General features: G+C 61.1%; 1 protein-coding gene across 4 annotated transcripts in view; it reads left to right on the forward strand.

Moving 5' to 3' along the window:
* The window catches only part of FAT3 (FAT atypical cadherin 3), a 362,716-nt gene that overhangs the window by 320,875 nt on the left and 14,000 nt on the right, over window positions 1-27,841 (forward strand). For 3 of the 4 annotated variants that reach the window (XM_060179643.1, XM_060179644.1, XM_060179645.1), the window contains 9 exons: window positions 12,827-13,216; window positions 13,832-14,046; window positions 16,586-16,723; window positions 17,407-17,550; window positions 17,931-18,128; window positions 18,894-19,689; window positions 22,318-22,452; window positions 23,858-24,015; window positions 25,058-25,514. In XM_060179643.1, coding sequence (XP_060035626.1) covers window positions 12,827-13,216; window positions 13,832-14,046; window positions 16,586-16,723; window positions 17,407-17,550; window positions 17,931-18,128; window positions 18,894-19,689; window positions 22,318-22,452; window positions 23,858-24,015; window positions 25,058-25,514 — 2,631 coding nt within the window. The remainder of the gene's footprint in view (window positions 1-12,826; window positions 13,217-13,831; window positions 14,047-16,585; window positions 16,724-17,406; window positions 17,551-17,930; window positions 18,129-18,893; window positions 19,690-22,317; window positions 22,453-23,857; window positions 24,016-25,057; window positions 25,515-27,841) is intronic. The other variant, XM_060179646.1, reaches the window with a different exon arrangement.

Genomic DNA, 27,841 nt, shown 5'->3' on the forward strand with positions numbered 1-27,841 from the left:
AGTCCCAGCCTCCTCCTCATCTGCCTGCTGGCCTGTGTATCTCAGGCTATGATACTCCCTTCTCTGACCAGCCCTGGCCAAGCTGAAGTGTGTTTGCGGTCTTCAGTCCCTCAGTCCAGTCAGAAATCACTGTCCCCACCTCCTCTGGGTTTAGAGCACAGCCACAACTGCATCTCTCCCTACGAACCCCTCAGGCCTCACCCGGCCTATGCTCAGACACCACCTGCTGAGGCCGGCTGTCCTCCCTGGCTCCAACGCCAGTGCCCCACCACAGGATGCCCTCCCTCCACAGGGCTCCGATTCTTCCCCACAGTGGGTCTCTGCATCTGGGGTTGTTGGCCTGAGGCACCCCTCGCCTCTGCTGCACATACCTCCCTCCCATCCACCACCACGTGCAGAGGGCCCTCCGCATCTGTGGGCCTATAGTTGGAAGGGTGCTTGCAGCTCAGGTCAGACACCTGTTGTATCAGATCACTCCTCTCCATGGATCATCTGTTTTTAAATATTTGCCTCCAGGGTTATCGCTGGGGCTCAGTGTCAGCACTAGGAACCCACTGCCTCTGGGTTTTGTTGGCTAGGACAGAGAGAAACAGAGAGAAGAGGGAGAGAGAAAGACACCTGAAGTCCTACTTGCCCCTGCAGGAGGGGAGCAAGGGCTCAACCCTGGGCCCTTATGCAGTCCTTGCACTTAGTACTCTGTGTGCTTAACTGGGTGCACCACTGTCTGGCCCCCTCTGTGGCTCATCTTTACCCACTGTAGTCTCAACATGGGGCCTGCTGTGGTGTGTTTAGATCTAATCATTTCTGAGTCTTCAACCCCCTTTTAAATACAGTGCCAGGGCATGATCCCAGGGCCTATGAAGGCCAGGTACAGCTGAGCCATTGCCTTGGTGCCCTCTTCCATCCATATTGTTGGACAGGAGAGGAGGAGAGAGAGAGTGGAGAGACGCCATGGCCCCACTGACCCTTGCCTGGAGCTCTCACGGTGCTGTCAGCAATACTCCTGTATGGAGCAGCCATGGGGCCCAGGGCCTAGTGCGTAATGAGGTGCACACCTGCCTCCTGGCTCTGCTTCTACTTGATTGTGTCCTTGTAGAGACACAGGGTTGCTTCTGTGCAGGGCCCCAGCCATGGGATCCAGGTGCCTATTGCTGTGAGGAGGGGCCCTGGAGCCAGCAGAGCACAGTGTCCCCCTGCCCTGCCCTCACTCTCCCCTGAGGCAGCAGAGAGCAGTGTCCCCCTGCCCTGTCCTCACTCTCCCCTGAGGCAGCAGAGAGCAGTGTCCCCCTGCCCTGCCCTCACTCTCCCCTGAGACCAGCAGAGCACAGTGTCCCCTGCCCTGTCCTCACTCTCCCCTGAGGCCAGCAGAGCACAGTGTCCCCCTGCCCTGCCCTCACTCTCCCCTGAGGCAGCAGAGAGCAGTGTCCCCCTGCCCTGCCCTCACTCTCCCCTGAGACCAGCAGAGCACAGTGTCCCCCTGCCCTGTCCTCACTCTCCCCTGAGGCCAGCAGAGCACAGTGTCCCCCTGCCCTGCCCTCACTCTCCCCTGAGGCAGCAGAGCACAGTGTCCCCCTGCCCTGCCCTCACTCTCCCCTGAGGCAGCAGAGAGCAGTGTCCCCCTGCCCTGTCCTCACTCTCCCCTGAGGCAGCAGAGAGCAGTGTCCCCTGCCCTGTCCTCACTCTCCCCTGAGGCCAGCAGAGCACAGTGTCCCCCTGCCCTGCCCTCACTCTCCCCTGAGGCAGCAGAGAGCAGTGTCCCCCTGCCCTGCCCTCACTCTCCCCTGAGACCAGCAGAGCACAGTGTCCCCTGCCCTGTCCTCACTCTCCCCTGAGGCCAGCAGAGCACAGTGTCCCCCTGCCCTGCCCTCACTCTCCCCTGAGGCAGCAGAGCACAGTGTCCCCCTGCCCTGCCCTCACTCTCCCCTGAGGCAGCAGAGAGCAGTGTCCCCCTGCCCTGCCCTCACTCTCCCCTGAGGCCAGCAGAGAGCAGTGTCCCCTGCCCTGTCCTCACTCTCCCCTGAGGCCAGCAGAGCACAGTGTCCCCTGCCCTGTCCTCACTCTCCCCTGAGGCCAGCAGAGCACAGTGTGCCCCTGCCCTGCCCTCACTCACCCCTGAGGCCAGCAGAGCACAGTGTCCCCTGCCCTGCCCTCACTCTCCCCTGAGGCAGCAGAGAGCAGTGTCCCCCTGCCCTGCCCTCACTCTCCCCTGAGGCCAGCAGAGCACAGTGTCCCCTGCCCTGTCTTCACTCTCCCCTGAGGCCAGCAGAGCACAGTGTCCCCTGCCCTGTCCTCACTCTCCCCTGAGGCCAGCAGAGAGCAGTGTCCCCCTGCCCTGCCCTCACTCTCCCCTGAGGCCAGCAGAGAGCAGTGTCCCCCTGCCCTGCCCTCACTCTCCCCTGAGGCCAGCAGAGCACAGTGTCCCCTGCCCTGCCCTCACTCTCCCCTGAGGCAGCAGAGAGCAGTGTCCCCCTGCCCTGCCCTCACTCTCCCCTGAGACCAGCAGAGCACAGTGTCCCCTGCCCTGTCCTCACTCTCCCCTGAGGCCAGCAGAGCACAGTGTCCCCCTGCCCTGCCCTCACTCTCCCCTGAGGCAGCAGAGCACAGTGTCCCCCTGCCCTGTCCTCACTCTCCCCTGAGGCCAGCAGAGCACAGTGTCCCCCTGCCCTGTCCTCACTCTCCCCTGAGGCCAGCAGAGAGCAGTGTCCCCCTGCCCTGCCCTCACTCTCCCCTGAGGCCAGCAGAGAGCAGTGTCCCCTGCCCTGCCCTCACTCTCCCCTGAGACCAGCAGAGCACAGTGTCCCCTGCCCTGCCCTCATCTCCCCTGAGGCAGCAGAGAGCAGTGTCCCCCTGCCCTGCCCTCACTCTCCCCTGAGACCAGCAGAGCACAGTGTCCCCTGCCCTGCCCTCATCTCCCCTGAGGCAGCAGAGAGCAGTGTCCCCCTGCCCTGCCCTCACTCTCCCCTGAGACCAGCAGAGCACAGTGTCCCCTGCCATGTCCTCACTCTCCCCTGAGGCAGCAGAGCACAGTGTCCCCCTGCCCTGCCCTCACTCTCCCCTGAGGCAGCAGAGAGCAGTGTCCCCCTGCCCTGTCCTCACTCTCCCCTGAGGCCAGCAGAGAGCAGTGTCCCCTGCCCTGTCCTCACTCTCCCCTGAGGCCAGCAGAGCACAGTGTCCCCTGCCCTGTCCTCACTCTCCCCTGAGGCCAGCAGAGCACAGTGTCCCCCTGCCCTGCCCTCACTCTCCCATGAGGCAGCAGAGAGCAGTGTCCCCCTGCCCTGTCTTCACTCTCCCCTGAGGCAGCAGAGAGCAGTGTCCCCCTGCCCTGTCCTCACTCTCCCCTGAGGCAGCAGAGAGCAGTGTCCCCTGCCCTGTCCTCACTCTCCCCTGAGGCAGCAGAGAGCAGTGTCCCCCTGCCCTGCCCTCACTCTCCCCTGAGGCAGCAGAGAGCAGTGTCCCCTGCCCAGTCCTCACTCTCCCCTGAGGCAGCAGAGAGCAGTGTCCCCTGCCCTGCCCGCACTCTCCCCTGAGACCAGCAGGGCACAGTGTCCCCTTCCCTGTCCTCACTCTCCCCTGAGGCCAGCAGAGCACAGTGTCCCCCTTCCCTGTCCTCACTCTCCCCTGAGACCAGCAGAGCACAGTGTCCCCCTGCCCTGCCCTCACTCTCCCCTGAGGCAGCAGAGCACAGTGTCCCCTGCCCTGCCCTCACTCTCCCCTGAGGCCAGCAGAGCACAGTGTCCCCCTGCCTTGTCCTCACTCTCCCCTGAGGCCAGCAGAGCACAGTGTCCCCTGCCCTGCCCTCACTCTCCCCTGAGGCCAGCAGAGCACAGTGTCCCCTGCCCTGCCCTCACTCTCCCCTGAGGCAGCAGAGAGCAGTGTCCCCCTGCCCTGCCCTCACTCTCCCCTGAGGCAGCAGAGAGCAGTGTCCCCTGCCCTGTCCTCACTCTCCCCTGAGGCAGCAGAGAGCAGTGTCCCCCTGCCCTGCCCTCACTCTCCCCTGAGGCCAGCAGAGAGCAGTGTCCCCCTGCCCTGTCCTCACTCTCCCCTGAGGCAGCAAAGCACAGTGTCCCCTGCCCTGCCCTCACTCTCCCCTGAGGCAGCAGAGAGCAGTGTCCCCTGCCCTGTCCTCACTCTCCCCTGAGGCAGCAGAGAGCAGTGTCCCCCTGCCTTGTCCTCACTCTCCCCTGAGGCCAGCAGAGCACAGTGTCCCCTGCCCTGTCCTCACTCTCCCCTGAGGCCAGCAGAGCACAGTGTCCCCTGCCCTGCCCTCACTCTCCCCTGAGACCAGTAGAGCACAGTGTCTCCTGCCCTGCCCTCACTCTCCCCTGAGGCAGCAGAGAGCAGTGTCCCCTGCCCTGCCCTCACTCTCCCCTGAGGCAGCAGAGAGCAGTGTCCCCTGCCCTGCCCTCACTCTCCCCTGAGGCAGCAGAGAGCAGTGTCCCCTGTCCTGCCCTCACTCTCCCCTGAGACCAGCAGAGCACAGTGTCCCCTGCCCTGCCCTCACTCTCCCCTGAGGCAGCAGAGAGCAGTGTCCCCTGCCCTGCCCTCACTCTCCCCTGAGGCAGCAGAGAGCAGTGTCCCCCTGCCCTGCCCTCACTCTCCCCTGAGGCCAGCAGAGCACAGTGTCCCCTGCCCTGTCTTCACTCTCCCCTGAGGCCAGCAGAGCACAGTGTCCCCTGCCCTGTCCTCACTCTTCCCTGAGGCCAGCAGAGAGCAGTGTCCCCCTGCCCTGCCCTCACTCTCCCCTGAGACCAGCAGAGCACAGTGTCCCCTGCCCTGTCCTCACTCTCCCCTGAGGCCAGCAGAGCACAGTGTCCCCCTGCCAAGCCCTCACTCTCCCCTGAGGCAGCAGAGCACAGTGTCCCCCTGCCTTGTCCTCACTCTCCCCTGAGGCCAGCAGAGCACAGTGTCCCCCTGCCCTGCCCTCACTCTCCCCTGAGGCAGCAGAGCACAGTGTCCCCCTGCCCTGCCCTCACTCTCCCCTGAGGCAGCAGAGAGCAGTGTCCCCTGCCCTGTCCTCACTCTCCCCTGAGGCCAGCAGAGCACAGTGTCCCCCTGCCCTGTCCTCACTCTCCTATGAGGCAGCAGAGCACAGTGTCTCCTGCCCTGCCCTCACTCTCCCCTGAGGCAGCAGAGAGCAGTGTCCCCCTGCCCTGCCCTCACTCTCCCCTGAGACCAGCAGGGCACAGTGTTCCCTGCCCTGCCCTCACTCTCCCCTGAGACCAGCAGGGCACAGTGTCCCCTTCCCTGTCCTCACTCTCCCCTGAGACCAGCAGAGCACAGTGTCTCCTGCCCTGCCTTCACTCTCCCCTGAGGCAGCAGAGAGCAGTGTCCCCCTGCCCTGCCCTCACTCTCCCCTGAGGCAGCAGAGAGCAGTGTCCCCTGCCCTGTCCTCACTCTCCCCTGAGGCAGCAGAGAGCAGTGTCCCCCTGCCCTGCTCTCACTCTCCCCTGAGACCAGCAGAGCACAGTGTCCCCTGCCCTGCCCTCACTCTCCCCTGAGGCAGCAGAGCACAGTGTCCCCCTGCCTTGTCCTCACTCTCCCCTGAGGCCAGCAGAGCACAGTGTCCCCTGCCCTGCCCTCACTCTCCCCTGAGGCCAGCAGAGCACAGTGTCCCCTGCCCTGCCCTCACTCTCCCCTGAGGCAGCAGAGAGCAGTGTCCCCTGTCCTGCCCTCACTCTCCCCTGAGACCAGCAGAGCACAGTGTCCCCTGCCCTGCCCTCACTCTCCCCTGAGGCAGCAGAGAGCAGTGTCCCCTGTCCTGCCCTCACTCTCCCCTGAGACCAGCAGAGCACAGTGTCCCCTGCCCTGCCCTCACTCTCCCCTGAGGCAGCAGAGAGCAGTGTCCCCCTGCCCTGCCCTCACTCTCCCCTGAGGCCAGCAGAGCACAGTGTCCCCTGCCCTGTCTTCACTCTCCCCTGAGGCCAGCAGAGCACAGTGTCCCCTGCCCTGTCCTCACTCTTCCCTGAGGCCAGCAGAGAGCAGTGTCCCCCTGCCCTGCCCTCACTCTCCCCTGAGGCCAGCAGAGCACAGTGTCCCCCTGCCCTGCCCTCACTCTCCCCTGAGGCAGCAGAGCACAGTGTCCCCCTGCCCTGCCCTCACTCTCCCCTGAGGCAGCAGAGAGCAGTGTCCCCCTACCCTGTCCTCACTCTCCCCTGAGGCCAGCAGAGCACAGTGTCCCCTGCCCTGCCCTCACTCTCCCCTGAGGCAGCAGAGAGCAGTGTCCCCCTACCCTGTCCTCACTCTCCCCTGAGGCCAGCAGAGCACAGTGTCCCCCTGCCCTGTCCTCACTCTCCCCTGAGGCAGAAGAGCACAGTGTCTCCTGCCCTGCCCTCACTCTCCCATGAGGCAGCAGAGCACAGTGTCCCCCTGCCCTTCCCTCACTCTCCCATGAGGCAGCAGAGAGCAGTGTCCCCCTGCCCTGTCTTCACTCTCCCCTGAGGCAGCAGAGAGCAGTGTCCCCCTGCCCTGTCCTCACTCTCCCCTGAGGCAGCAGAGAGCAGTGTCCCCTGCCCTGCCCTCACTCTCCCCTGAGACCAGCAGGGCACAGTGTTCCCTGCCCTGCCCTCACTCTCCCCTGAGACCAGCAGGGCACAGTGTCCCCTTCCCTGTCCTCACTCTCCCCTGAGACCAGCAGAGCACAGTGTCTCCTGCCCTGCCTTCACTCTCTCCTGAGGCAGCAGAGAGCAGTGTCCCCCTGCCCTGTCCTCACTCTCCCCTGAGGCAGCAGAGAGCAGTGTCCCCCTGCCCTGCCCTCACTCTCCCCTGAGGCAGCAGAGAGCAGTGTCCCCTGCCCTGTCCTCACTCTCCCCTGAGGCAGCAGAGAGCAGTGTCCCCCTGCCCTGCTCTCACTCTCCCCTGAGGCCAGCAGAGCACAGTGTCCCCTGCCCTGCCCTCACTCTCCCCTGAGGCAGCAGAGCACAGTGTCCCCCTGCCTTGTCCTCACTCTCCCCTGAGGCCAGCAGAGCACAGTGTCCCCTGCCCTGCCCTCACTCTCCCCTGAGGCCAGCAGAGCACAGTGTCCCCTGCCCTGCCCTCACTCTCCCCTGAGGCAGCAGAGCACAGTGTCCCCTGCCTTGTCCTCACTCTCCCCTGAGGCCAGCAGAGCACAGTGTCCCCTGCCCTGCCCTCACTCTCCCCTGAGGCAGCAGAGAGCAGTGTCCCCCTGCCCTGCCCTCACTCTCCCCTGAGGCAGCAGAGAGCAGTGTCCCCCTGCCTTGTCCTCACTCTCCCCTGAGGCCAGCAGAGCACAGTGTCCCCCTGCCTTGTCCTCACTCTCCCCTGAGGCAGCAAAGCACAGTGTCCCCTGCCCTGCCCTCACTCTCCCCTGAGGCAGCAGAGAGCAGTGTCCCCTGCCCTGTCCTCACTCTCCCCTGAGGCAGCAGAGAGCAGTGTCCCCCTGCCCTGCTCTCACTCTCCCCTGAGGCCAGCAGAGCACAGTGTCCCCCTGCCCTGCCCTCACTCTCCCCTGAGGCAGCAGAGCACAGTGTCCCCCTGCCTTGTCCTCACTCTCCCCTGAGGCCAGCAGAGCACAGTGTCCCCTGCCCTGCCCTCACTCTCCCCTGAGGCCAGCAGAGCACAGTGTCCCCTGCCCTGCCCTCACTCTCCCCTGAGGCAGCAGAGAGCAGTGTCCCCTGCCCTGTCCTCACTCTCCCCTGAGGCAGCAGAGAGCAGTGTCCCCCTGCCCTGCCCTCACTCTCCCCTGAGGCCAGCAGAGCACAGTGTCCCCCTGCCTTGTCCTCACTCTCCCCTGAGGCCAGCAGAGCACAGTGTCCCCCTGCCTTGTCCTCACTCTCCCCTGAGGCCAGCAGAGCACAGTGTCCCCTGCCCTGTCCTCACTCTCCCCTGAGGCCAGCAGAGCACAGTGTCCCCCTGCCCTGTCCTCACTCTCCCCTGAGGCCAGCAGAGAGCAGTGTCCCCCTGCCCTGCCCTCACTCTCCCCTGAGGCAGCAGAGAGCAGTGTCCCCTGCCCTGTCCTCACTCTCCCCTGAGGCAGCAGAGAGCAGTGTCACCCTGCCCTGCCCTCACTCTCCCCTGAGACCAGCAGGGCACAGTGTCCCCTGCCCTGCCCTCACTCTCCCCTGAGACCAGCAGGGCACAGTGTCCCCTGCCCTGTCCTCACTCTCCCCTGAGACTAGTAGAGCACAGTGTCTCCTGCCCTGCCCTCACTTCCTCTGAGGCAGCAGAGAGCAGTGTCCCCTGCCCAGTCCTCACTCTCCCCTGAGGCAGCAGAGAGCAGTGTCCCCTGCCCTGCCCTCACTCTCCCCTGAGACCAGCAGGGCACAGTGTCCCCTTCCCTGTCCTCACTCTCCCCTGAGACCAGCAGAGCACAGTGTCTCCTGCCCTGCCTTCACTCTCCCCTGAGGCAGCAGAGAGCAGTGTCCCCTGCCCTGTCTTCACTCTCCCCTGAGACCAGCAGAGAGCAGTGTCCCCCTGCCCTGCCCTCACTCTCCCCTGAGGCAGCAGAGAGCAGTGTCCCCTGCCCTGTCTTCACTCTCCCCTGAGACCAGCAGAGCACAGTGTCCCCTGCCCTGCCCTCACTCTCCCCTGAGGCAGCAGAGCACAGTGTCCCCTGCCCTGCCCTCACTCTCCCCTGAGGCCAGCAGAGCACAGTGTCCCCCTGCCTTGTCCTCACTCTCCCCTGAGGGCAGCAGAGCACAGTGTCCCCTGCCCTGCCCTCACTCTCCCCTGAGGCAGCAGAGAGCAGTGTCCCCCTGCCCTGCCCTCACTCTCCCCTGAGGCAGCAGAGAGCAGTGTCCCCTGCCCTGTCCTCACTCTCCCCTGAGGCAGCAGAGAGCAGTGTCCCCCTGCCCTGCCCTCACTCTCCCCTGAGGCCAGCAGAGAGCAGTGTCCCCCTGCCCTGTCCTCACTCTCCCCTGAGGCAGCAAAGCACAGTGTCCCCTGCCCTGCCCTCACTCTCCCCTGAGGCAGCAGAGAGCAGTGTCCCCCTGCCCTGTCCTCACTCTCCCCTGAGGCAGCAGAGCACAGTGTCCCCCTGCCCTGCCCTCACTCTCCCCTGAGGCAGCAGAGAGCAGTGTCCCCCTGCCCTGCCCTCACTCTCCCCTGAGGCCAGCAGAGCACAGTGTCCCCTGCCCTGTCTTCACTCTCCCCTGAGGCCAGCAGAGCACAGTGTCCCCTGCCCTGTCCTCACTCTTCCCTGAGGCCAGCAGAGAGCAGTGTCCCCCTGCCCTGTCCTCACTCTCCCCTGAGGCAGCAGAGCACAGTGTCCCCCTGCCCTGCCCTCACTCTCCCCTGAGGCAGCAGAGAGCAGTGTCCCCCTGCCCTGCCCTCACTCTCCCCTGAGGCCAGCAGAGCACAGTGTCCCCTGCCCTGTCTTCACTCTCCCCTGAGGCCAGCAGAGCACAGTGTCCCCTGCCCTGTCCTCACTCTTCCCTGAGGCCAGCAGAGAGCAGTGTCCCCCTGCCCTGCCCTCACTCTCCCCTGAGGCAGCAGAGAGCAGTGTCCCCTGCCCTGTCCTCACTCTCCCCTGAGGCAGCAGAGAGCAGTGTCCCCCTGCCCTGCTCTCACTCTCCCCTGAGGCCAGCAGAGCACAGTGTCCCCTGCCCTGCCCTCACTCTCCCCTGAGGCAGCAGAGCACAGTGTCCCCCTGCCTTGTCCTCACTCTCCCCTGAGGCCAGCAGAGCACAGTGTCCCCTGCCCTGCCCTCACTCTCCCCTGAGGCCAGCAGAGCACAGTGTCCCCTGCCCTGCCCTCACTCTCCCCTGAGGCCAGCAGAGCACAGTGTCCCCTGCCCTGTCCTCACTCTCCCCTGAGGCAGCAGAGAGCAGTGTCCCCTGTCCTGCCCTCACTCTCCCCTGAGACCAGCAGAGCACAGTGTCCCCTGCCCTGCCCTCACTCTCCCCTGAGGCAGCAGAGAGCAGTGTCCCCTGTCCTGCCCTCACTCTCCCCTGAGACCAGCAGAGCACAGTGTCCCCTGCCCTGCCCTCACTCTCCCCTGAGGCAGCAGAGAGCAGTGTCCCCTGCCCTGCCCTCACTCTCCCCTGAGGCAGCAGAGAGCAGTGTCCCCCTGCCCTGCCCTCACTCTCCCCTGAGGCCAGCAGAGCACAGTGTCCCCTGCCCTGTCTTCACTCTCCCCTGAGGCCAGCAGAGCACAGTGTCCCCTGCCCTGTCCTCACTCTTCCCTGAGGCCAGCAGAGAGCAGTGTCCCCCTGCCCTGCCCTCACTCTCCCCTGAGGCCAGCAGAGCACAGTGTCCCCCTGCCCTGCCCTCACTCTCCCCTGAGGCAGCAGAGCACAGTGTCCCCCTGCCCTGCCCTCACTCTCCCCTGAGGCAGCAGAGAGCAGTGTCCCCCTACCCTGTCCTCACTCTCCCCTGAGGCCAGCAGAGCACAGTGTCCCCTGCCCTGCCCTCACTCTCCCCTGAGGCAGCAGAGAGCAGTGTCCCCCTACCCTGTCCTCACTCTCCCCTGAGGCCAGCAGAGCACAGTGTCCCCTGCCCTGTCCTCACTCTCCCCTGAGGCCAGCAGAGCACAGTGTCCCCCTGCCCTGCCCTCACTCTCCCCTGAGGCAGCAGAGCACAGTGTCCCCCTGCCCTGCCCTCACTCTCCCCTGAGGCCAGCAGAGCACAGTGTCCCCTGCCCTGTCCTCACTCTCCCCTGAGGCAGCAGAGCACAGTGTCCCCTGCCCTGCCCTCACTCTCCCCTGAGGCAGCAGAGCACAGTGTCCCCTGCCCTGCCCTCACTCTCCCCTGAGGCAGCAGAGCACAGTGTCCCCCTGCCCTGCCCTCACTCTCCCCTGAGGCAGCAGAGAGCAGTGTCCCCCTGCCCTGTCCTCACTCTCCCCTGAGGCCAGCAGAGCACAGTGTCCCCCTGCCCTGTCCTCACTCTCCCCTGAGGCAGCAGAGCACAGTGTCTCCTGCCCTGCCCTCACTCTCCCATGAGGCAGCAGAGCACAGTGTCCCCCTGCCCTTCCCTCACTTTCCCATGAGGCAGCATAGAGCAGTGTCCCCCTGCCCTGTCTTCACTCTCCCCTGAGGCAGCAGAGAGCAGTGTCCCCCTGCCCTGTCCTCACTCTCCCCTGAGGCAGCAGAGAGCAGTGTCCCCCTGCCCTGCCCTCACTCTCCCCTGAGGCAGCAGAGAGCAGTGTCCCCCTGCCCTGCCCTCACTCTCCCCTGAGACCAGCAGGGCACAGTGTCCCCTGCCCTGCCCTCACTCTCCCCTGAGACCAGCAGGGCACAGTGTCCCCTTCCCTGTCCTCACTCTCCCCTGAGACCAGCAGAGCACAGTGTCTCCTGCCCTGCCTTCACTCTCTCCTGAGGCAGCAGAGAGCAGTGTCCCCCTGCCCTGTCCTCACTCTCCCCTGAGGCAGCAGAGAGCAGTGTCCCCTGCCCTGCCCTCACTCTCCCCTGAGGCAGCAGAGAGCAGTGTCCCCTGCCCTGTCCTCACTCTCCCGTGAGGCAGCAGAGAGCAGTGTCCCCCTGCCCTGCTCTCACTCTCCCCTGAGGCCAGCAGAGCACAGTGTCCCCCTGCCTTGTCCTCACTCTCCCCTGAGGCCAGCAGAGCACAGTGTCCCCTGCCCTGCCCTCACTCTCCCCTGAGGCAGCAGAGCACAGTGTCCCCCTGCCTTGTCCTCACTCTCCCCTGAGGCCAGCAGAGCACAGTGTCCCCTGCCCTGCCCTCACTCTCCCCTGAGGCCAGCAGAGCACAGTGTCCCCTGCCCTGCCCTCACTCTCCCCTGAGGCAGCAGAGAGCAGTGTCCCCTGCCCTGTCTTCACTCTCCCCTGAGGCAGCAGAGAGCAGTGTCCCCTGCCCTGTCCTCACTCTCCCCTGAGGCAGCAGAGAGCAGTGTCCTGCTGCCCTGCCCTCACTCTCCCCTGAGGCCAGCAGAGAGCAGTGTCCCCCTGCCCTGCCCTCACTCTCCCCTGAGCCAGCAAAGCACAGTGTCCCCTGCCCTGCCCTCACTCTCCCCTGAGGCAGCAGAGAGCAGTGTCCCCCTGCCCTGCCCTCACTCTCCCCTGAGGCCAGCAGAGCACAGTGTCCCCCTGCCTTGTCCTCACTCTCCCCTGAGGCCAGCAGAGCACAGTGTCCCCCTGCCTTGTCCTCACTCTCCCCTGAGGCCAGCAGAGCACAGTGTCCCCTGCCCTGTCCTCACTCTCCCCTGAGGCCAGCAGAGCACAGTGTCCCCCTGCCCTGTCCTCACTCTCCCCTGAGGCCAGCAGAGAGCAGTGTCCCCTGCCCTGTCCTCACTCTCCCCTGAGGCAGCAGAGAGCAGTGTCACCCTGCCCTGCCCTCACTCTCCCCTGAGACCAGCAGGGCACAGTGTCCCCTGCCCTGCCCTCACTCTCCCCTGAGACCAGCAGGGCACAGTGTCCCCTGCCCTGTCCTCACTCTCCCCTGAGACTAGTAGAGCACAGTGTCTCCTGCCCTGCCCTCACTTCCTCTGAGGCAGCAGAGAGCAGTGTCCCCCTGCCCTGCCCTCACTCTCCCCTGAGGCAGCAGAGAGCAGTGTCCCCTGCCCTGTCCTCACTCTCCCCTGAGGCAGCAGAGAGCAGTGTCCCCCTGCCCTGCCCTCACTCTCCCCTGAGGCAGCAGAGAGCAGTGTCCCCTGCCCTGCCCTCACTCTCCCCTGAGGCAGCAGAGAGCAGTGTCCCCCTGCCCTGCCCTCACTCTCCCCTGAGGCAGCAGAGAGCAGTGTCCCCTGCCCTGTCCTCACTCTCCCCTGAGGCCAGCAGAGCACAGTGTCCCCCTGCCTTGTCCTCACTCTCCCCTGAGGCCAGCAGAGCACAGTGTCCCCTGCCCTGCCCTCACTCTCCCCTGAGGCAGCAGAGAACAGCATCCCCCTGGCCTGCCCTCACTCAGGCCATCCTGCAGGTATCAACAGGAGGGTGGCCTACTCACTGGTTCATGCAGCCGGCGGCCTCTTCTCCATCGACAGTGAGTCAGGCATCGTGGTACTGGAGCAGCCGCTGGACCGGGAGCAGCAGGCATCCTACAACCTCAGTGTGCAAGCCACTGACCAGAGCCCCGGGCCGGCCCTGTCCTCGCTGGCCACCATCACCATCACCGTGCTGGACGTCAACGACAACCCCCCGGTGTTTGAGAGGCGGGACTACCTGGCCACCGTGCCCGAGGACACTGCCCCCGGCACCCAGGTGCTGGCCGTCTTTGCCACCAGCAAGGACATCGGCACCAACGCTGAGATCACCTACCTCATCCGGTCTGGGAACGAGCAAGGGCACTTCGGGATCCACCCGAAGACAGGTGAGTGCGGCTGGGAGCAGTCTCCAGGACAGTGAGGGTGTCCTGTGCAAGCTGGGGCCAGGCACCTTGCAGAAAGGCCTGGGGGGTGCCTCATAGCTGCCCCTCCTTTGTCCCCCTGGCTGAATCCCAGTAAGTGGTGCCAGCCTTCACTCAGCCCCTTTGTGGTGGTGGCACAGACACTGCCTGCACCCACCGCCCCTGCTCCTCTCCCTGGCAGGCGCCCATTCTGTAGCAAGGTGAACAGTGCCTATTGGCTCAGGGCCATCTGTACCAGAGAAGGGCCTGCATCTCACCTATACACCTAGGCTCACCTGCGTCACCTGCAGTCGGGACCCACTCACAAGGGATGCTCCCTGCCCCTGTCCCCATGAGAATGCAGGTGCCAGGGAGTCCCAGGCACAGTCAGAAAGCTCAGGAGCCACTAAGTAGCCTCCAGAGCCCCCTCACCCCCAGGGCTGTGTCTGCTGGTGGCTAGGTCTCACCTGACAGCCACCAGCAAGGTGCCAGAGAAAGGGCCCTCAGGGCGGCAGAGGAGTCAGCATGTCACCGTGGTTATAGAGATGCTGACCAGTATTTGTTCCTAGTCAAACCTGAAGCTCATATTTCTCTTCCAAGGGAGCATTTCTGTCTCTGGAGTCCTGGACTATGAGCAGTGCAGCAAGTTTTACCTGGTGGTGGAAGCCAAAGACGGGGGCACACCTGCTCTCAGTGCCATGACTACGGTCAGCATCAACCTCACAGATGTCAATGACAACCCCCCGCAGTTCAGCCAAGACGTCTACAGCACTGTCATCAGCGAGGATGCCCAGGTCGGGGACTCAGTCATCTTGGTAAGTACCAGGGGCGGGCTCCTCGCCCTCAGCAGTGCGGTTCACTCACGCCTCCCCTGGGGCCCTGTGTCCAGGACACCATGAGGCTTCCCCACACCTGTCCCCCTCCAGTTTGCATGTAGGCAGCATCTGGTAGACTTAGTCCTGCCAAGGAGTAACAACTAACCACTTTCCTCCCAGGAGACTTTTCTGTTTGAGAAAACAAAACAGGGAGTCAGGCGGTAGCATAGTGGGTTAAGTGCACATGGCGCAAAGCACAAGGACTGGTGTAAGGATCCAGGTTCGAGCCCCTGGCTCCCCACCTGCAGGGGAGTCACTTCACAGGTGGTAAAGCAGGTCTGCAGGTGTCTATCTCTCCCCGTCTCTGTCTTCCCCTCCTCTCTCCATTTCTCTCTGTCCTATCCAATGACAGCAACAACAATAATAATAACCACAACAATGATAAAGCAACAAAAGGGGAAAGAATGGTCTCCAGAAGCAGTGGATTCATGGTGCAGGCACCAAGCCTCAGCAATAACCCTGAAGGCAAAAAAAAAAAAAAAGCAGGCTGGGGAGACAGTAGTAGTTCTGCAAAAGACTCTCCTGCCTGAAGCTCTGAAGTCCCAGGTTCAACCCCCAGCACTGCCATCAGAGCTGAGCAGGGCTCTGGGTTCTCTCTGTTTCTTTTTCTCTGTATCTCTCTTTCATTAAAATAAATGTATATTTTTTCTTTAACAAAAGAAGAAGACAAAACAGGGGTCTGGTGGTGGTGCACCAGGTGAAATGCACGTGCTGCTATGCCCCAGGACGCTCATGCCCTCTTTCCCCACCCACAGGGCAGAGCTTCATGAGTGGTGGAGCAGGCTCAGATGTCTCTTTCCCTCTCTGTCTGTATTATAAGGAAATTAAAAATATTTTCTATTACATTACCCATTTCCTTTAAAAAATATTTTTACTTGTTTTCTACAGAGACAGAAATTGAGAAGGAAGAGGGAGGTAGAGAGAGACAGATTGAGGGGCCAGGTGGTGGCACACTTGGTTGAGTGCACACATCATAATGTGCAAAGGTTCAAGCCCTTGATGGTTCCTACCTACAGGAGGAAAGCTTCAAGAGTGGTGAAGCATGGCTGCAGGTGTCTCTCTATCTCTCTCCATCTCTATCTCCCTCTGCCCTCTCAATTTCTCTCTGTCTCAATCCAATAATAAATAAAAAAGAATTTTAAAAAGAGAGAGACAGATTGATACCTACAGCATTGTTTCACCACTTGTGAAACTTCTCCTCGAAGATGGAGACAGGGAACCTGAACTTGGGGCCTTATGTGTTATACCATGTGTCTGTCCTCAACCAGGCGCACCACTTCCTTCCCCCCACAAAAAAAAAAATAATTAAGAAGAAAACAAAACATTGGCCCAGGAGGTGGCTTAGTGGCTTGAGTGTTGGATTTGAGAATATATGGTCCCAAGTTCAATCCCAGGCATCACATGTGCCAAAAGATGCTTTGATTCTCTCTCTCTCTCTCTCTCTCTCTCGTTAATTTTTTTTAGATTTTTAAGAGACAGAAAGAACCAGACATCACTCTGGTACATGTGCTACCGGGGCTTGAATTTAGGACCTCATGCTTGAGAGTCCAATGCTTTGTCCATTTGCACCACCTGCCGGACCACACTCTCATTAATTTTTAAAAGATTAAACAGGCCATGGATTAGTTTTTAGTGACATCTCCACTACTTTGTGACCTTGGCTGATGAGTCACCTAGGGTAAGGATGGGGTAGTGCCCCCCCCCCACCTACACACACACACACACCCTGGAGGGCAGCTCCCAGGGGCACAGTTGAATATGATTATCCTCTCGTGGAAGAGCCCTTCTGCAAGGATGGAGCAGTGTGGGCTGGGAGGACTCAGGAACATGAGCCCACCTCCCCACCCTCAACACCCCCAGACTGAACAGGGCCCTTCATCTGCCCCCTGGCTGTCAGCCCGTGAGGTGGGGGCTCCAGCCCTCTGATGGGGAGTGTGCATCCTCTGTCTCAGAGCTGAGCTTCCAGACCCCTCTCCATCCTGGGCATCATAGGACCACTTCAGGGTACATGACTTCTCAGCAGAGGGACAGCCAGGAGCCGCTGTCTGCTGTGGGAGATGGGCCATTCTGGGGCATCCTGAGTGTGGCACATAGCTGTAGGGGCAAAGGCCAGTGCTCTGCAGAGCTGGGAGCAAGAGTGGCTGTGTCCTAGAGTGAGCTCTGGCTCTGCCTTTATGCCTCACACCTTGGGAAGAACAGCACACTGTCTGCAGGTGAAGCTGGGCAGGAAAGGAGGCCTGTGGCCACCCTCTCATGTGAGAGGCTTCCACGGGCTGTGCTCACGGTCCCAGGAGCAGGGCGTTGGAGACAGCCTCAGAGCCGTGCTCCTGGGGAACAACGGCCCCTGAGGACAGACCCTCCCTGCCTGTCACCTGCTTGTCTGTAATTCCCTGTCTGTACTGTAGCATGGGGGTGAGAGGAACCTATAGACACCCCCTTGCTGTCTCTTCACCTGCTTGTTCTGCTGGGTCTCATGCAGCTGCTGGCAGAGGATGCTGACAGCCAGCCCAACAGCCAGATTCGGTTCTCCATCATCAGTGGTGACCGGGATGGCGAGTTTGCCGTGGAGCCTGTGCTGGGACTTGTCAGGGTCCAGAAGAAGCTGGACCGGGAACGGGTATGTCACCCAGGCCAACCACTTCCCAGCCCCTGCGGCCCCAGGTCAGGCCTGGGCTCCCAGTGAGCAGCTGAAAACTGCTCAGGTCCATCCAGGACACAGCTGAAGTATTGGACAGACTCTGTCAGGCCACCCCGTCCCCTTTCATCCTCCAAGTGGGGTCCTGAGCCTCCTTAACCTGGATGAGCAGACGCAGAGGCCACCTGGGGCAGCCAGCCAGAGCACTGTGTGCAGGGTCCAGTGAAGCCTCTGTCCAGAAACGGGACACTGGGTACAGAAATGCTATCAGGGCCTGGATGTTAGAAAGCAGCAGAGCCTCACGGGCGACACCTCCCACCCCACCCCACCCCCAACCCCCACACAAGTGCCAGGCTGGCCCCTAAGGTGTCCATGAGCTTGAGAGCCCGGGTAACCAGGGCAGCCCATGGGTCAGCTGACAGTTTACACAGGCTATTAGCTGCCACTCCTAGGCGAAGTTGAGGCTGGCCAACAGCACACAGGGCCAGGGACCTGCTGACTGTCCCTCAGTGCTCAAGCCAGCCCCACAGCCCCACAGCCCCACAGCGCAGAGCTGCTCCTGAGCCAGAGCCCTTGCCCGCTGCCCCAGCTGGAAGAAGGAGAGCAGGGAGGGCTGGTGTCTGAGCACACAACTGAGCTCCCTGGCTACATCTCTGTGTCCATAGGTGTCTGGATACTCACTGCTGGTCCAGGCAGTAGACAGTGGCCTTCCTGCTCTGTCCACCACGGCCACGGTCAACATTGACATTTCTGACGTGAACGACAATGGCCCAGTGTTCACCCCCGCAAACTACACAGCAGTGATCCAGGTGAGCTCACCTGTGGGAGCTTCCCAGTTGCCCTGCCTCAGCTGTTCCGGGCCCTCCTGTCCTAGTGGGGAAGCTCAGGGCAACAGTTGAGGGACCCCAGTCCTGAGGAATAAGAACCCCACCAAGCCAGAGGCTGCTGAGGTTGTCTGTCCTCTGCAGATACCATTCTTTTCTGAACTGGCTGCCTGTGGTCCTAGAGAAGAAGGAGACAGGCAGCAGGTGGGCTGCCCCAAGGAAAAGCAGCCTCCCCTGGGCAGGGAGGGGACAGTCGGCAGGCAGCACATGGCTGCGTGTGCACAGGCCCTTGGGTGTTGCGGTCTTCGGGGCCAGGTATGGGGAGAGACAGTCTTTCTTTTCACTGGAGCAAGTGTTCCTCTCAGGAGAACAAGCCGGCAGGCACCAGCATCCTGCAGCTAGTGGTGACAGACAGAGACTCCTTCCACAATGGGCCGCCCTTCTCCTTCTCCATCATGTCGGGGAACGAGCGGGAGGAGTTCATGCTGGACCCGCACGGGGTCCTACGCTCCGCCGTGGTCTTCAGGCAGTCGGGGGCACCGGAGTACATGCTGCGTGTCCAGGTGGGCTGGCTGGCTTCTGCTGGCTGCGCGCGTCTGCTCCATCCTTACCTCCACCTGCACCACCCCATCTGTTTCTATTTGACAGGACAGAGAAATTGAGAGGGATGGGGAGATAGAGAAGGAGAGAGAGAGAGAAAGAGAGAGAGAGAGAGAGAGAGAGAAAGAAAGAAAGAAAGAGAAAGGAAGAAAGAAAGGAAGAAAGAGAGAGAGAGAAAGAAAGGAACCTGCAGACCTGCTTCACCACTTGTGAAGCTCCCCCTGCAGGTGGGGAGTGGGGGCTGGAACCTGGGTGATATATAACCCCCCCAGATAAGTTATTCTAATAAGCCAGGGCCTCCTAAGGACAGCCCTGGAAGAATGCTGCACAGCCTGCTTTTATAAATAAAGCTTTATTGGAGACAAGCAGGACTTATTTGCTGCAGGACTTCCTTGCATACACTAACTCTTGGCAGCATCCTCTCTCTGACACAGCGCTGCACACAGCGCTGACTCTTAGGAGTGCAGCCAGGTGCATGTGGCCCTATGAAAAGCCAAGACATAGAGCAAAGCCTTTTCCTCAGGTGGGGCCCCAGTTCAGGAGGCCGGCTCTGTGTAGAGCTGACACTGGGCCACGGCACCGCCCTCCTAGCTGTGCTGACACCGTGGACAGCGCCACTCATGTTGGGTGTACCAGCAGACTTGTGCCAGCTCCTCCTTCCTCAGGCTGCTGCACGTGCCGAGGGTTAGGGTCTTTCTCTGTCCTTGCCTGCCCCTCTCACTGTCCAGGCCAAGGACTCTGGCCGGCCGCAGCAGGAGTCTCAGGCCTACGTGCGCGTGCGGGTCATCGAGGAGAGTGTGCACAAGCCCACCGCTGCTCCCCTGGAGATCTTCGTGGTCACCATGGAGGACGATTTCCCAGGCGGAGTCATCGGGAAGGTGCACGCCTCCGACCAGGACGTGTATGACGTGCTCACCTTCGCCCTCAAATCGGAGCAGAAGAGCCTGTTCAAGGTGGGCCCGCAGGACGGGAAGATCACTGCGCTGGGCGGCCTGGACAGTGGCAAGTACGTACTCAACGTTTCGGTGAGCGATGGGCGCTTCCAAGTGCCAGTGGACGTGGTGGTGCAGGTGGAGCAGCTGGCGCCCGAGGCCCTGCGCCACACGGTCACGCTGCGCCTGCAGGGCCCGTCCCCGGAGGACTTCGTGGGGCTGCACCTGCGCGCGTTCCGGCGGGCCCTGCGGGCCGCAGTGCTAGCACAGAAGCAGGACCGCCTGCACCTCATCAGCGTCCAGCCCGCGGGCCCCGGCCAGCTGGATGTGCTGTTCGCCGCCGAGACGCGGGCCGGTGACTTCTACAAGCCGGCCTACTTGGTGCAGAAGCTGTCCGGCGCACGCAGGCACCTGGAGACCGCAGTGCACATCACGGCCATCCTGGAGAAGAACTGCTCGGGGCTGGGCTGCCGTGAGCAGCACTGCGAGCAGGGGCTGGCGCTGGACGCGCATGCACTGCTCACCTACAGCACGGCCCACGTCAGCCTCGTGTGCCCACGCTTCTACCGCAGCGCCCGCTGCACCTGTGACGGTGAGTGGTCTTCATCGCTCAGTCCCGTCAGGGCGTCTCCCCATCGGGGCGGCGCTCACCAAGGCGGTGTCAGCCTGAGGCAGGGGCAAGGAGCTTATCCAGGAAGGGGGCAGTAGAGGAGGACGCCTGGGTAGGGCACGAAGTGACGGGGGTCAGCGGCAGGGCCGTTGTCAGCACCTCGGGCCACTGGGCAGGGCTCCTGCCTGCCCGTCACAGGGAGCACGCTGGCTGCAGAGGGCATGGTGGGGACGGGACGGCTAGGCCGTCCCGCAGAGGGCAATGTCACAAAGCAGGGCTCTGGCTGGGCTCCTGTGTGTGAGGGAGCTAGAGCCACCCGACTACAGCCTTCCCAGTGCTGAGTGGTGTGCCTGCAGGGTTGAAAGGGACCCTTCCCCCATAAGAAAAGGATGCCCGGGGCTTTTTCGACCAATATGAACTTGTCCCAAAGGGATTGTGATCAGGAGAGTGAGTTCAAGCCCCGGCTCCCCACCTGCAGGGGGATGCTTGAGTGGTGAAGCAGGTCTGCAGGTGTCTTTCTCCCTCTGCCCCTCTTGATTTATCTCTGCCCTATCCAATAAAATAAAAATAGAAAAAAGGGAAGGAGGGAGGGAGGGAGAAAAGACCACTGGGAGTGGTGCATTCATAATGCCAGCACTGAGCCCTGGTGATAACCCTGGTGGCAACTGAAAAAAATAAGTGAAAGAAAGAGCCTGGCTTCTTAGCATGGTTGCTGGGGAAGAACTGCAGGTGCAGGCGGCAGAGCGGAGAGGAAGCCTTTCCCTGCCTGAGCAAGACCAGGCCCGCAGCTGTGTGGGGATCATGTCACCTCTAAGTGCTCAACTGTCACCCCAGTGATCTCTAGTCACTCTGCTAAGTAAATGTTTTTGGGTTTTTTGCCTCCAGGGTTATCACTGGGGCTCAGTGCCTGCACTACAAATCCACTGCTCCTGGAAGCCATCTTTTTTCTCTTTTTTTCTTTTTATTTTATTTATTTTCCCTTTTGTGGCCCTTTTTATTGTTGTAGTTATTGTTGTTGATATTGATGTCTTTGTTAGATAGGACAGAGAGAAATGGAGATGGGAAAGACAGAGAGGGGAAGAGAAAGACAGACACCTACAGACCTGCTTCACTGCCTGTGAAGCGACTCCCCTGCAGGTGGGGAACCAGGGGCTCGAACCGGGATCCTTATGCCGGTCCTTGCACTTCACATCAGAAACGTGCCACGTGCGCTTAACCCGCTGCGCTACTGCCTGACTCCCACCGACTCCCAGAAGCCATATTTTTTCCATTGTTATTGTTGCTGTTATTGTTAGATGGACAGAGAGAAATTGAGAGAGGAGGGGAAGAGAGAGAGGGAGAAACATAGAAAGCTGCAGACCTGCTTCACCACTTGTAAAGTGACCCCGCCCCCGCAGGTGGGGAGCCAAGGGCTCGAACCAGGATCATTGCCCTAGTGCTTGCACTTCATGCCATGTGCGCTTAACCCAGTGTGCTACCTACTGCCCGCCCCTCCCCACCCACAAAGTTATTTTAAAACTGGTTGTCAGATACCTGTTAAACAGAGTGTGACTGGCCTGACAGCTAGTGAAGTTCCCTGGACATTGAGGAAAGCGTGCAGGAGTAAGGATTTCTCCAGAGGACAGGGGAAAGGCACACTTGGGGCACTCACATTCATTAGGAGCTTCTGTAGAGACCAAGCCAGCTCATCCTACAGCGCCTGCCAGGCCACCCCAACAGTGGGAAGCAGGATGAAGTGTTGGGGTGTGGTGCTACTGACCTGCCTCTGCCGAGGCCGGCAGATCTTGCCGTGCTTGGATGGAGTCACATTGGCCATTGGCCTCTCACCACCCAGTAGGTGCCGGCCCTCCTGTAGGGCTGCATGACCCTGCACTGTCTGGCTGTGCTGCTGGCCCAGCTGAGAATTGCCATTACACCCTGTCTCCTTTTTCTACCTGAACTCTCACTGGTCAGCAAGTGGTCTCATTTCATTGGAAGCCCCTGGACCTTGGAAGCAGGTGCTTCCTGCTAGGCCCCAGAGTGCCTTCCAGAGTTCAAGAGCCACTCACCTGGTCCTGGGTCCTGAGTTCTGGGTCCTGAGCCCTGCCCTTATCAGATGCGCTGCTGTTCACAGTGCAAATACCATCAAGGAAAGTGGCTGCTGCCCTCTGAGCCACTTTCCAGGCCTTCTTTTCTTGTAGATTAGCTGTCCCTCTCTGTGCTGGGAACTTGCTAGCAAGGGTTTGGCAGTGACAGCAGGACACCTCCATAGCTACTCGGTAAAGCTGCATGATGCAGGGGACAGACCTGTCCTGTCATGAGGCAGGATCTGTGCACATCCCTAGAGAGCCAAAGTCAACACCCATAGTTTCCTTAGCTTTGCAGAACAGGAGGGGATGAGAGGAGATCTAAACTATGATGAATGCAGGGGGTCCCCACTGTGCAGGCATGCCCACTCCAGGCCCAGTGCCCCTCTGCCATGTGCTGGCACTGTAGCAGATTGGGGTGGCCAGAGGGGCCCCAATAGATATCCAGCTACACCTGGTGCTGCCCAGGAGTAGTCTTGACCCTGAGCTAGAGCAGCAGCTGCCCTGGCCACCTCTGACTCATGACCGTCTCCCTCTGTCACAGGAGGACTGTGCCCTGGGTCCAGAGACCCCTGTGTAGAGAAGCCGTGTCCTGTGGATATGCAGTGTGTGGGTTACGAAGCCGGGAGGAGACCCTTTCTCTGCCAGTGTCCACTGGGGAAGCTGGGAGAGTGCTCAGGTACTCGGTGGGGAAGGGGGAGATGCTGCCTGGAGGAAGAGGCACTGCCTGGGCTCCGCTGTCAGTAGACAGCCACATCCCCCATGGGGGGGGCACAGTAAGCATGCACCCCCACGAGGGCTGAGCACACCCAGCTGTGGGCTCTGATGGATGAGAGACCACACACGTTCTCGGCCCCACGGTGTGCCTCAGGCAGGGGCTCTGTGTCTGAGGGGAAGTGGGCATCCAGGTCATTGCCCCCCAAGTGGCCTGGTCCAGTCCTTCCCCTCTGCCAGGGCTTTCGGGACTCTTGTGTCCTCCATAGCTACCTGTGGAAGGGTGTTCTCGAAATGCACATCAGCCTTGCAATAAAAGAGATGCTCAAGTGACAACTACAGTGGTGACTGCAGTGGGAATGAGGAGTAAATCTGCCCAGGACCATGTGCCTCTCTTCTGAGCACTGGGTTCTAGACATCAGCCTTTGTCCTCAAGACTGGAGCCAGAGCTCATCTGTGAGTGGTGCTGCTCTACCAGTGAAGGAGTCACAGAGTCCTGCCTGGACATCCCCTGGCTCTAGACAGAATGGGCTGCCCAGCCCACAAGCAACAGGGCACGAGAAGGACAACAGAGCCATGTCTCCTGACTTGATGCCACCCTCTTTCCTGCCTCAGAGAAGCTCTCCATGGCCTTTTCCTCAGAGCCAACTCCCCCCTCCCCATGGTCCACCTTTTGCCCTGAGAGGCAGCTCTGCCTCCAGCCCCTTGCTCCTTAAAGGTGGACCAGGACCTGGGAGCAGCGGCGGGGCCAGTGCTTCTGGGTGGGAACTGTGGAGTGGGTGGCAGAGGGTGGAGCTGTCACTCAGGTGTGTGGCTTCCTTGGGGCTGCCTGGAGCACAAGGCCTCCATTGTGGGTTTGGCCTTGGACTTCCTGGGCTTGCTGGTTGTGTCTGGGAGTGTGTGTGTGTGTGTGTGTGTGTGTGTGTGTGTGTGTTCACACATGTGTGCGCACTCACGCATGCGTGGGTGTGTGTGTTTTGTGTGTATGTGTGTGCACGTGTGTGTGAGTGTATGTGTGTGCGCGTGTGCGTACACTCACATGCTCTTCATGGACTGGGGGTGCTGAGGACCTGCAGTCAGCATGGTGTGGGGGTGCCTCTCTCAGGGCTGCTCCCTGCACAAGTGGTGTTGAGACTGAGGGGCACTGAGACACACAGGCTCTAGATGCTGCTCCGCCACCCTGAGCCTGAGACAGTGCAGAGGTCTGGGTCACTGAGGGGCTGCTGCTCTCCCACTCTGAAAGGAGCACAAGCTGCAGGGAGCGGCTTCTCACCAGCTGTGGGCTCCCAGTGCTGCGCTCACTGGCCCTTGTCTTCGGGGCCAGTTAACGGCTGTTAACGGTGTGCCTGTCTTCTCCAATGTATTTGCAGGACACACTTCTCTCAGCTTTGCTGGCAACAGCTACATCAGATACCGGCTCTCTGAAGACAGCAGAGAGGAGGAGTTCCGGCTGGCCCTGCGCCTGCGCACCCTGCAGAGCAACGGCATTGTGATGTATGCCAGGGCCAACCCCTGCATCATTCTGAAGGTAACCAGGCAGGCGCCTGCAGGCTCAGCTCCAGTGCCGGGGTCTTGGGGCTCCGAGACCAGCCCAAATGTCTAGGCAGGAGCAGCTCAGATCTGGGAACCTCCTCTGGTACACTGGCCTCCAGATGGGCTCTTGGTACACAGCTGTCCTTACTCTGGATAGATTCCAGGGCCGGCTCTGAGTGGCGTGGTGCTCACTCCATCAGCTCTCCCAGCGAGCTCCTCAGATGGCTGCCCCTTCTTCCCAGGGGCTCCACCCAACAAGCTCTGAGCCCAGACTCCTTGTCCAGGGAGAGCAGAAGGGCTGGGCTCCAGTAGGTTCCTGAAGGGCCAGCACTACAAGTGGCCCAACTCTGAAACCATCCCCAGCCCCAAAACCCTCTGAGGGCAGCCGGATTGCCTTCTGAGAGGCGGTGTTTGTTCAGCTCAGGGCTCCTAGTGTCTTCATAAAGATAAAAGAATCCTCACAGCTTTAGTGTAGCATTGGTGTCCTTCAGAGCCAGTGCAACGGGTGGTCCCATATGGCCATCCATTTGACTCGGAAAAGGTGAGGTTTCCCAGGGTTGCACAGCTTGGACTTGTACTCTGTGAACTTGATCTCCAGGCTCTGCCAGATCTCAGCCTGACCAAGTCAACTTGTGTAATCAGAAATCATGCCTGGGCATCTGTGGACAGGCCTTCCCATGGGGGGTGGGGCACATTTATGTTCACACTGGGGGTGCTCTCCCCCTTGCTCCCCAGCCTGGTCAGGCACTGTCAGAGAGGGCAGTCTGTCCAGGGGGAGCCCCAAGGGGAGGGGGTAGGCAGGCCGGCTCTGCCTTCCTGCCCAGGCCTGACCAGGGCAACCCTGGGGCTCCCCAGCCCCCACCCTCTGAGTGTGTGATGCCCACTTCTGCTCAAGTGAGACAGCCCAGCAATAGGACCCATAAACCCAGCATCTCTCGTCACAGAGGCCATTCACCTGCTCCTGGCTTGGGAGCTTAAAACAGTCCCCAGGCAGGAAGGTGAGGGTGGGCGGGTGCTGAGTGAGGCCGTCTTTGCAGATCGTGGACGGCCGGCTGTGGTTCCAGCTGGACTGCGGCTCAGGCCCCGGCATCCTGGGCATCTCGGGCCGCACGGTCAGTGACGGGAGCTGGCACTCGGTGTCCCTGGAGCTCAACCGCAACGTCACCAGCCTGTCCCTGGATGACAGCTATGTGGAGCGCCGCCGCGCGCCCCTCTACTTCCAGAAGCTGCGCGCCGACAGCGCCGTGTACTTCGGGGCGCTGGTGCAGGCCGAGCCGGGGGCCACGCGGGCCACGCCGGTGCTCGGCGGCTTCCAGGGCTGCCTTGACGCCGTGCTGCTCAACGGCCACGAGCTGCCACTGCAGAACAAGCGCAGCAGCTTTGCCGAGGTGGTGGGCCTGACGGAACTCAAGCTGGGCTGTGTGCTGTACCCAGACGCCTGCTCCCAAGGCCCCTGCCAGCATGGGGGCAGCTGCGCCAGCCTGCCCTCGGGGGGTGAGTGCCTGAGGGGTGGGCAGGGGTCGGTGAGCATGGGGGGGGGGGGAGAGGGGCACAGGTGCCAGATCTGCCACCTGCATGTGAGAGCTGGGCACCAGGGCAGCCCTGCATGGGTGCTGTGGGGCTCTGCCATGATGGGGAGGAGCCCCCAGCACCAGGCTTGTTGTCCTGCCTGTTCCCGGCCTGGGCTTCAGGGGCCATACATAGCACCACCCTGACTCTCCTGCAGGTGGGGAAAGCTGGCATTGGGTGAGACAGTGCGCCCACTTGTACGCCCACTTGTACAGAGACCTTTTCTGTCACCACTCCGGTGAGGACACAACCTTGAAAGTGGGTGCGCTGCATCCTGGGCTTCAGAGCACGAAGACCAGAAGTCCCTGAGCTCCCGGGGACGTTGCAGTCCTGGGGCGTCCTGGGACCAGCCCCCTCTAGTGCCGAGAGACAGCTGCAGCTAAGTGTGAGGGGACTCAGAAGAGACACTTGGTTCACAGCCCCATGAAGCAAGGAGTTGGGGTAGCTCAGGGTGCAGGACTTCACCCAGTCATCTCCCCAGGTACATTATGAGGAGGGAAGAAAGAACAAAAAAATATATATGATGGGAATTCGGTTATCTCGAGGAAGCCACACCACAGAAGGCCGAGGTGCTTCCAGCTTCTGAGCTGGGTCTGTGTGCAGGAGGCCAGCTCTGGGTGGTTCTCAGCAGAGGTGGGGTTCACAAAGCTGCAGCTCCCCACAGATCATGTAGATGCCGCACACACACCCCCACCTAAGGTCCCCCAGCCCTACTGGGCTGCCAAGTTAGAGCCCATCTGGTTATGAGACTCTAAGAGAGCATCTCCGCACTGTTTCGACTGGAGCATGTTGCTGCCAGTCAAGGCCAAGTGCCACGGGGGGGGGGGGGGTGCGGGGGGTGCTGCCTCTGGTTTTAGACTCCTATTTTCTGTTCTCACTGTCTCAACAGTCTTTTTAAATGAAGGGTCATGGTGCCATAACTCCCAGGTGATGGGCAGTACCTGTACTGCCCCAGGCCCAGAAACCAGCCCTTTACGAGCAGGAAAAACAAGCGTGTTGATGTGAGCTATCATGGGCACACAAGGAGCATGTGGCTAAACTGGGCTGAGGGAGAAGCAGCGGCCGTGTAGCTGAGACAGAAGCCTTCCCCGGCGCAGGGCCCTGCTGGTGCTGCAGCACCCTGAGCTCCACAGAGGGCCACCGGTACAGTCGCCACCGCGGCCCCAACTCGGGAGACAGGAACCCCACTCTCTGGGATTGCCTCAGGCTTCCTCTTCCAGTGCTGTGCAGCCCTGGCTGAGCGCTGGACAGGTCTGTTCCTGAAACGACGCTGATCCACATCATAGTCTCGCTGGCTTTAACCAGGTTTCAGCACTGAGGCTTCTGCCACAGACTTTCCACAGGCAGAGCACTCGCTGTCCCCACCCCAGGACCCAAGCTCCCTCTGGAGGTACTCCCATGCCCCTGGGGTCACACCATTGCTGCGGTCCCACTGGTCCAGCCCCCACCCCCAGTTTGCTCCTAGATGCTCACCAGATCGTCTGAGCAGAGGCTGCGTGGCTCCGAGGTGTGGGTGTGCAAGGTGTGGGGGTGCCTTAGTTTCTGAGAGAGGAGGAGAGAAGGCCCTCTCTTTGCTGCCCTGATGTGTCCTGTCTGGATGTTGCTGGGTCCCTGAACCCTACTGCAGGTGCCCGTCCTTGTGCCAGGTGGGAGAGGGGCCGGCGAGCAGAGTCAGAGCTGTGGCTAGTGACCAGTTACACAGAGGGCAGTCCCTCGGCTGTGAGGGACAGTGTGAAAAGAGCCATGAGATGAGCTCTTTAATAACAGAACGTGTGCCTTCAGGAGCTCCACTACTGCGTGGGCCATCCGCCTCGGGGAGACAGCCGCTCCCTGCTGAATACTGAGTTAAGACCTTTTGGGTCCTTTGGAAAAACCTCAAGGCAAGAACATTAGTAACAGATGCCAACAGGAAAACTCGGAGCCCTAAAGCAGTCAAGTTATATGCAGACATGAAAGAACTGCCTGTGCATCCAGGTCCTCAAAGGACACATTAGAGTCCCAGCAGGAATAGTTAGTGTGAGAGCACAGCCCTCTTCCCTGAGACATTTGCAGCCTCTCACGCTCTAAAGATGTCGTACGGGCTGTGCCTGGGGGAGTGGCCACCACCAACGGCATCTTGTTGTATCCGTGCCCTCCCTGCCCCAGCACACATGTGGGCGAGCTGGAGTCAGCACCCCTGCAGTGTGCCTGCACGAGAGAACGTGGTGGCTGCATCTGTCGAGTTGGTCAGCAACACAGAACGGAGCTGGTCT

This window comes from Erinaceus europaeus, chromosome 20 (assembly GCF_950295315.1).
Source record: "Erinaceus europaeus chromosome 20, mEriEur2.1, whole genome shotgun sequence".
NCBI classification, from domain to species: Eukaryota; Metazoa; Chordata; class Mammalia; order Eulipotyphla; family Erinaceidae; genus Erinaceus; species Erinaceus europaeus.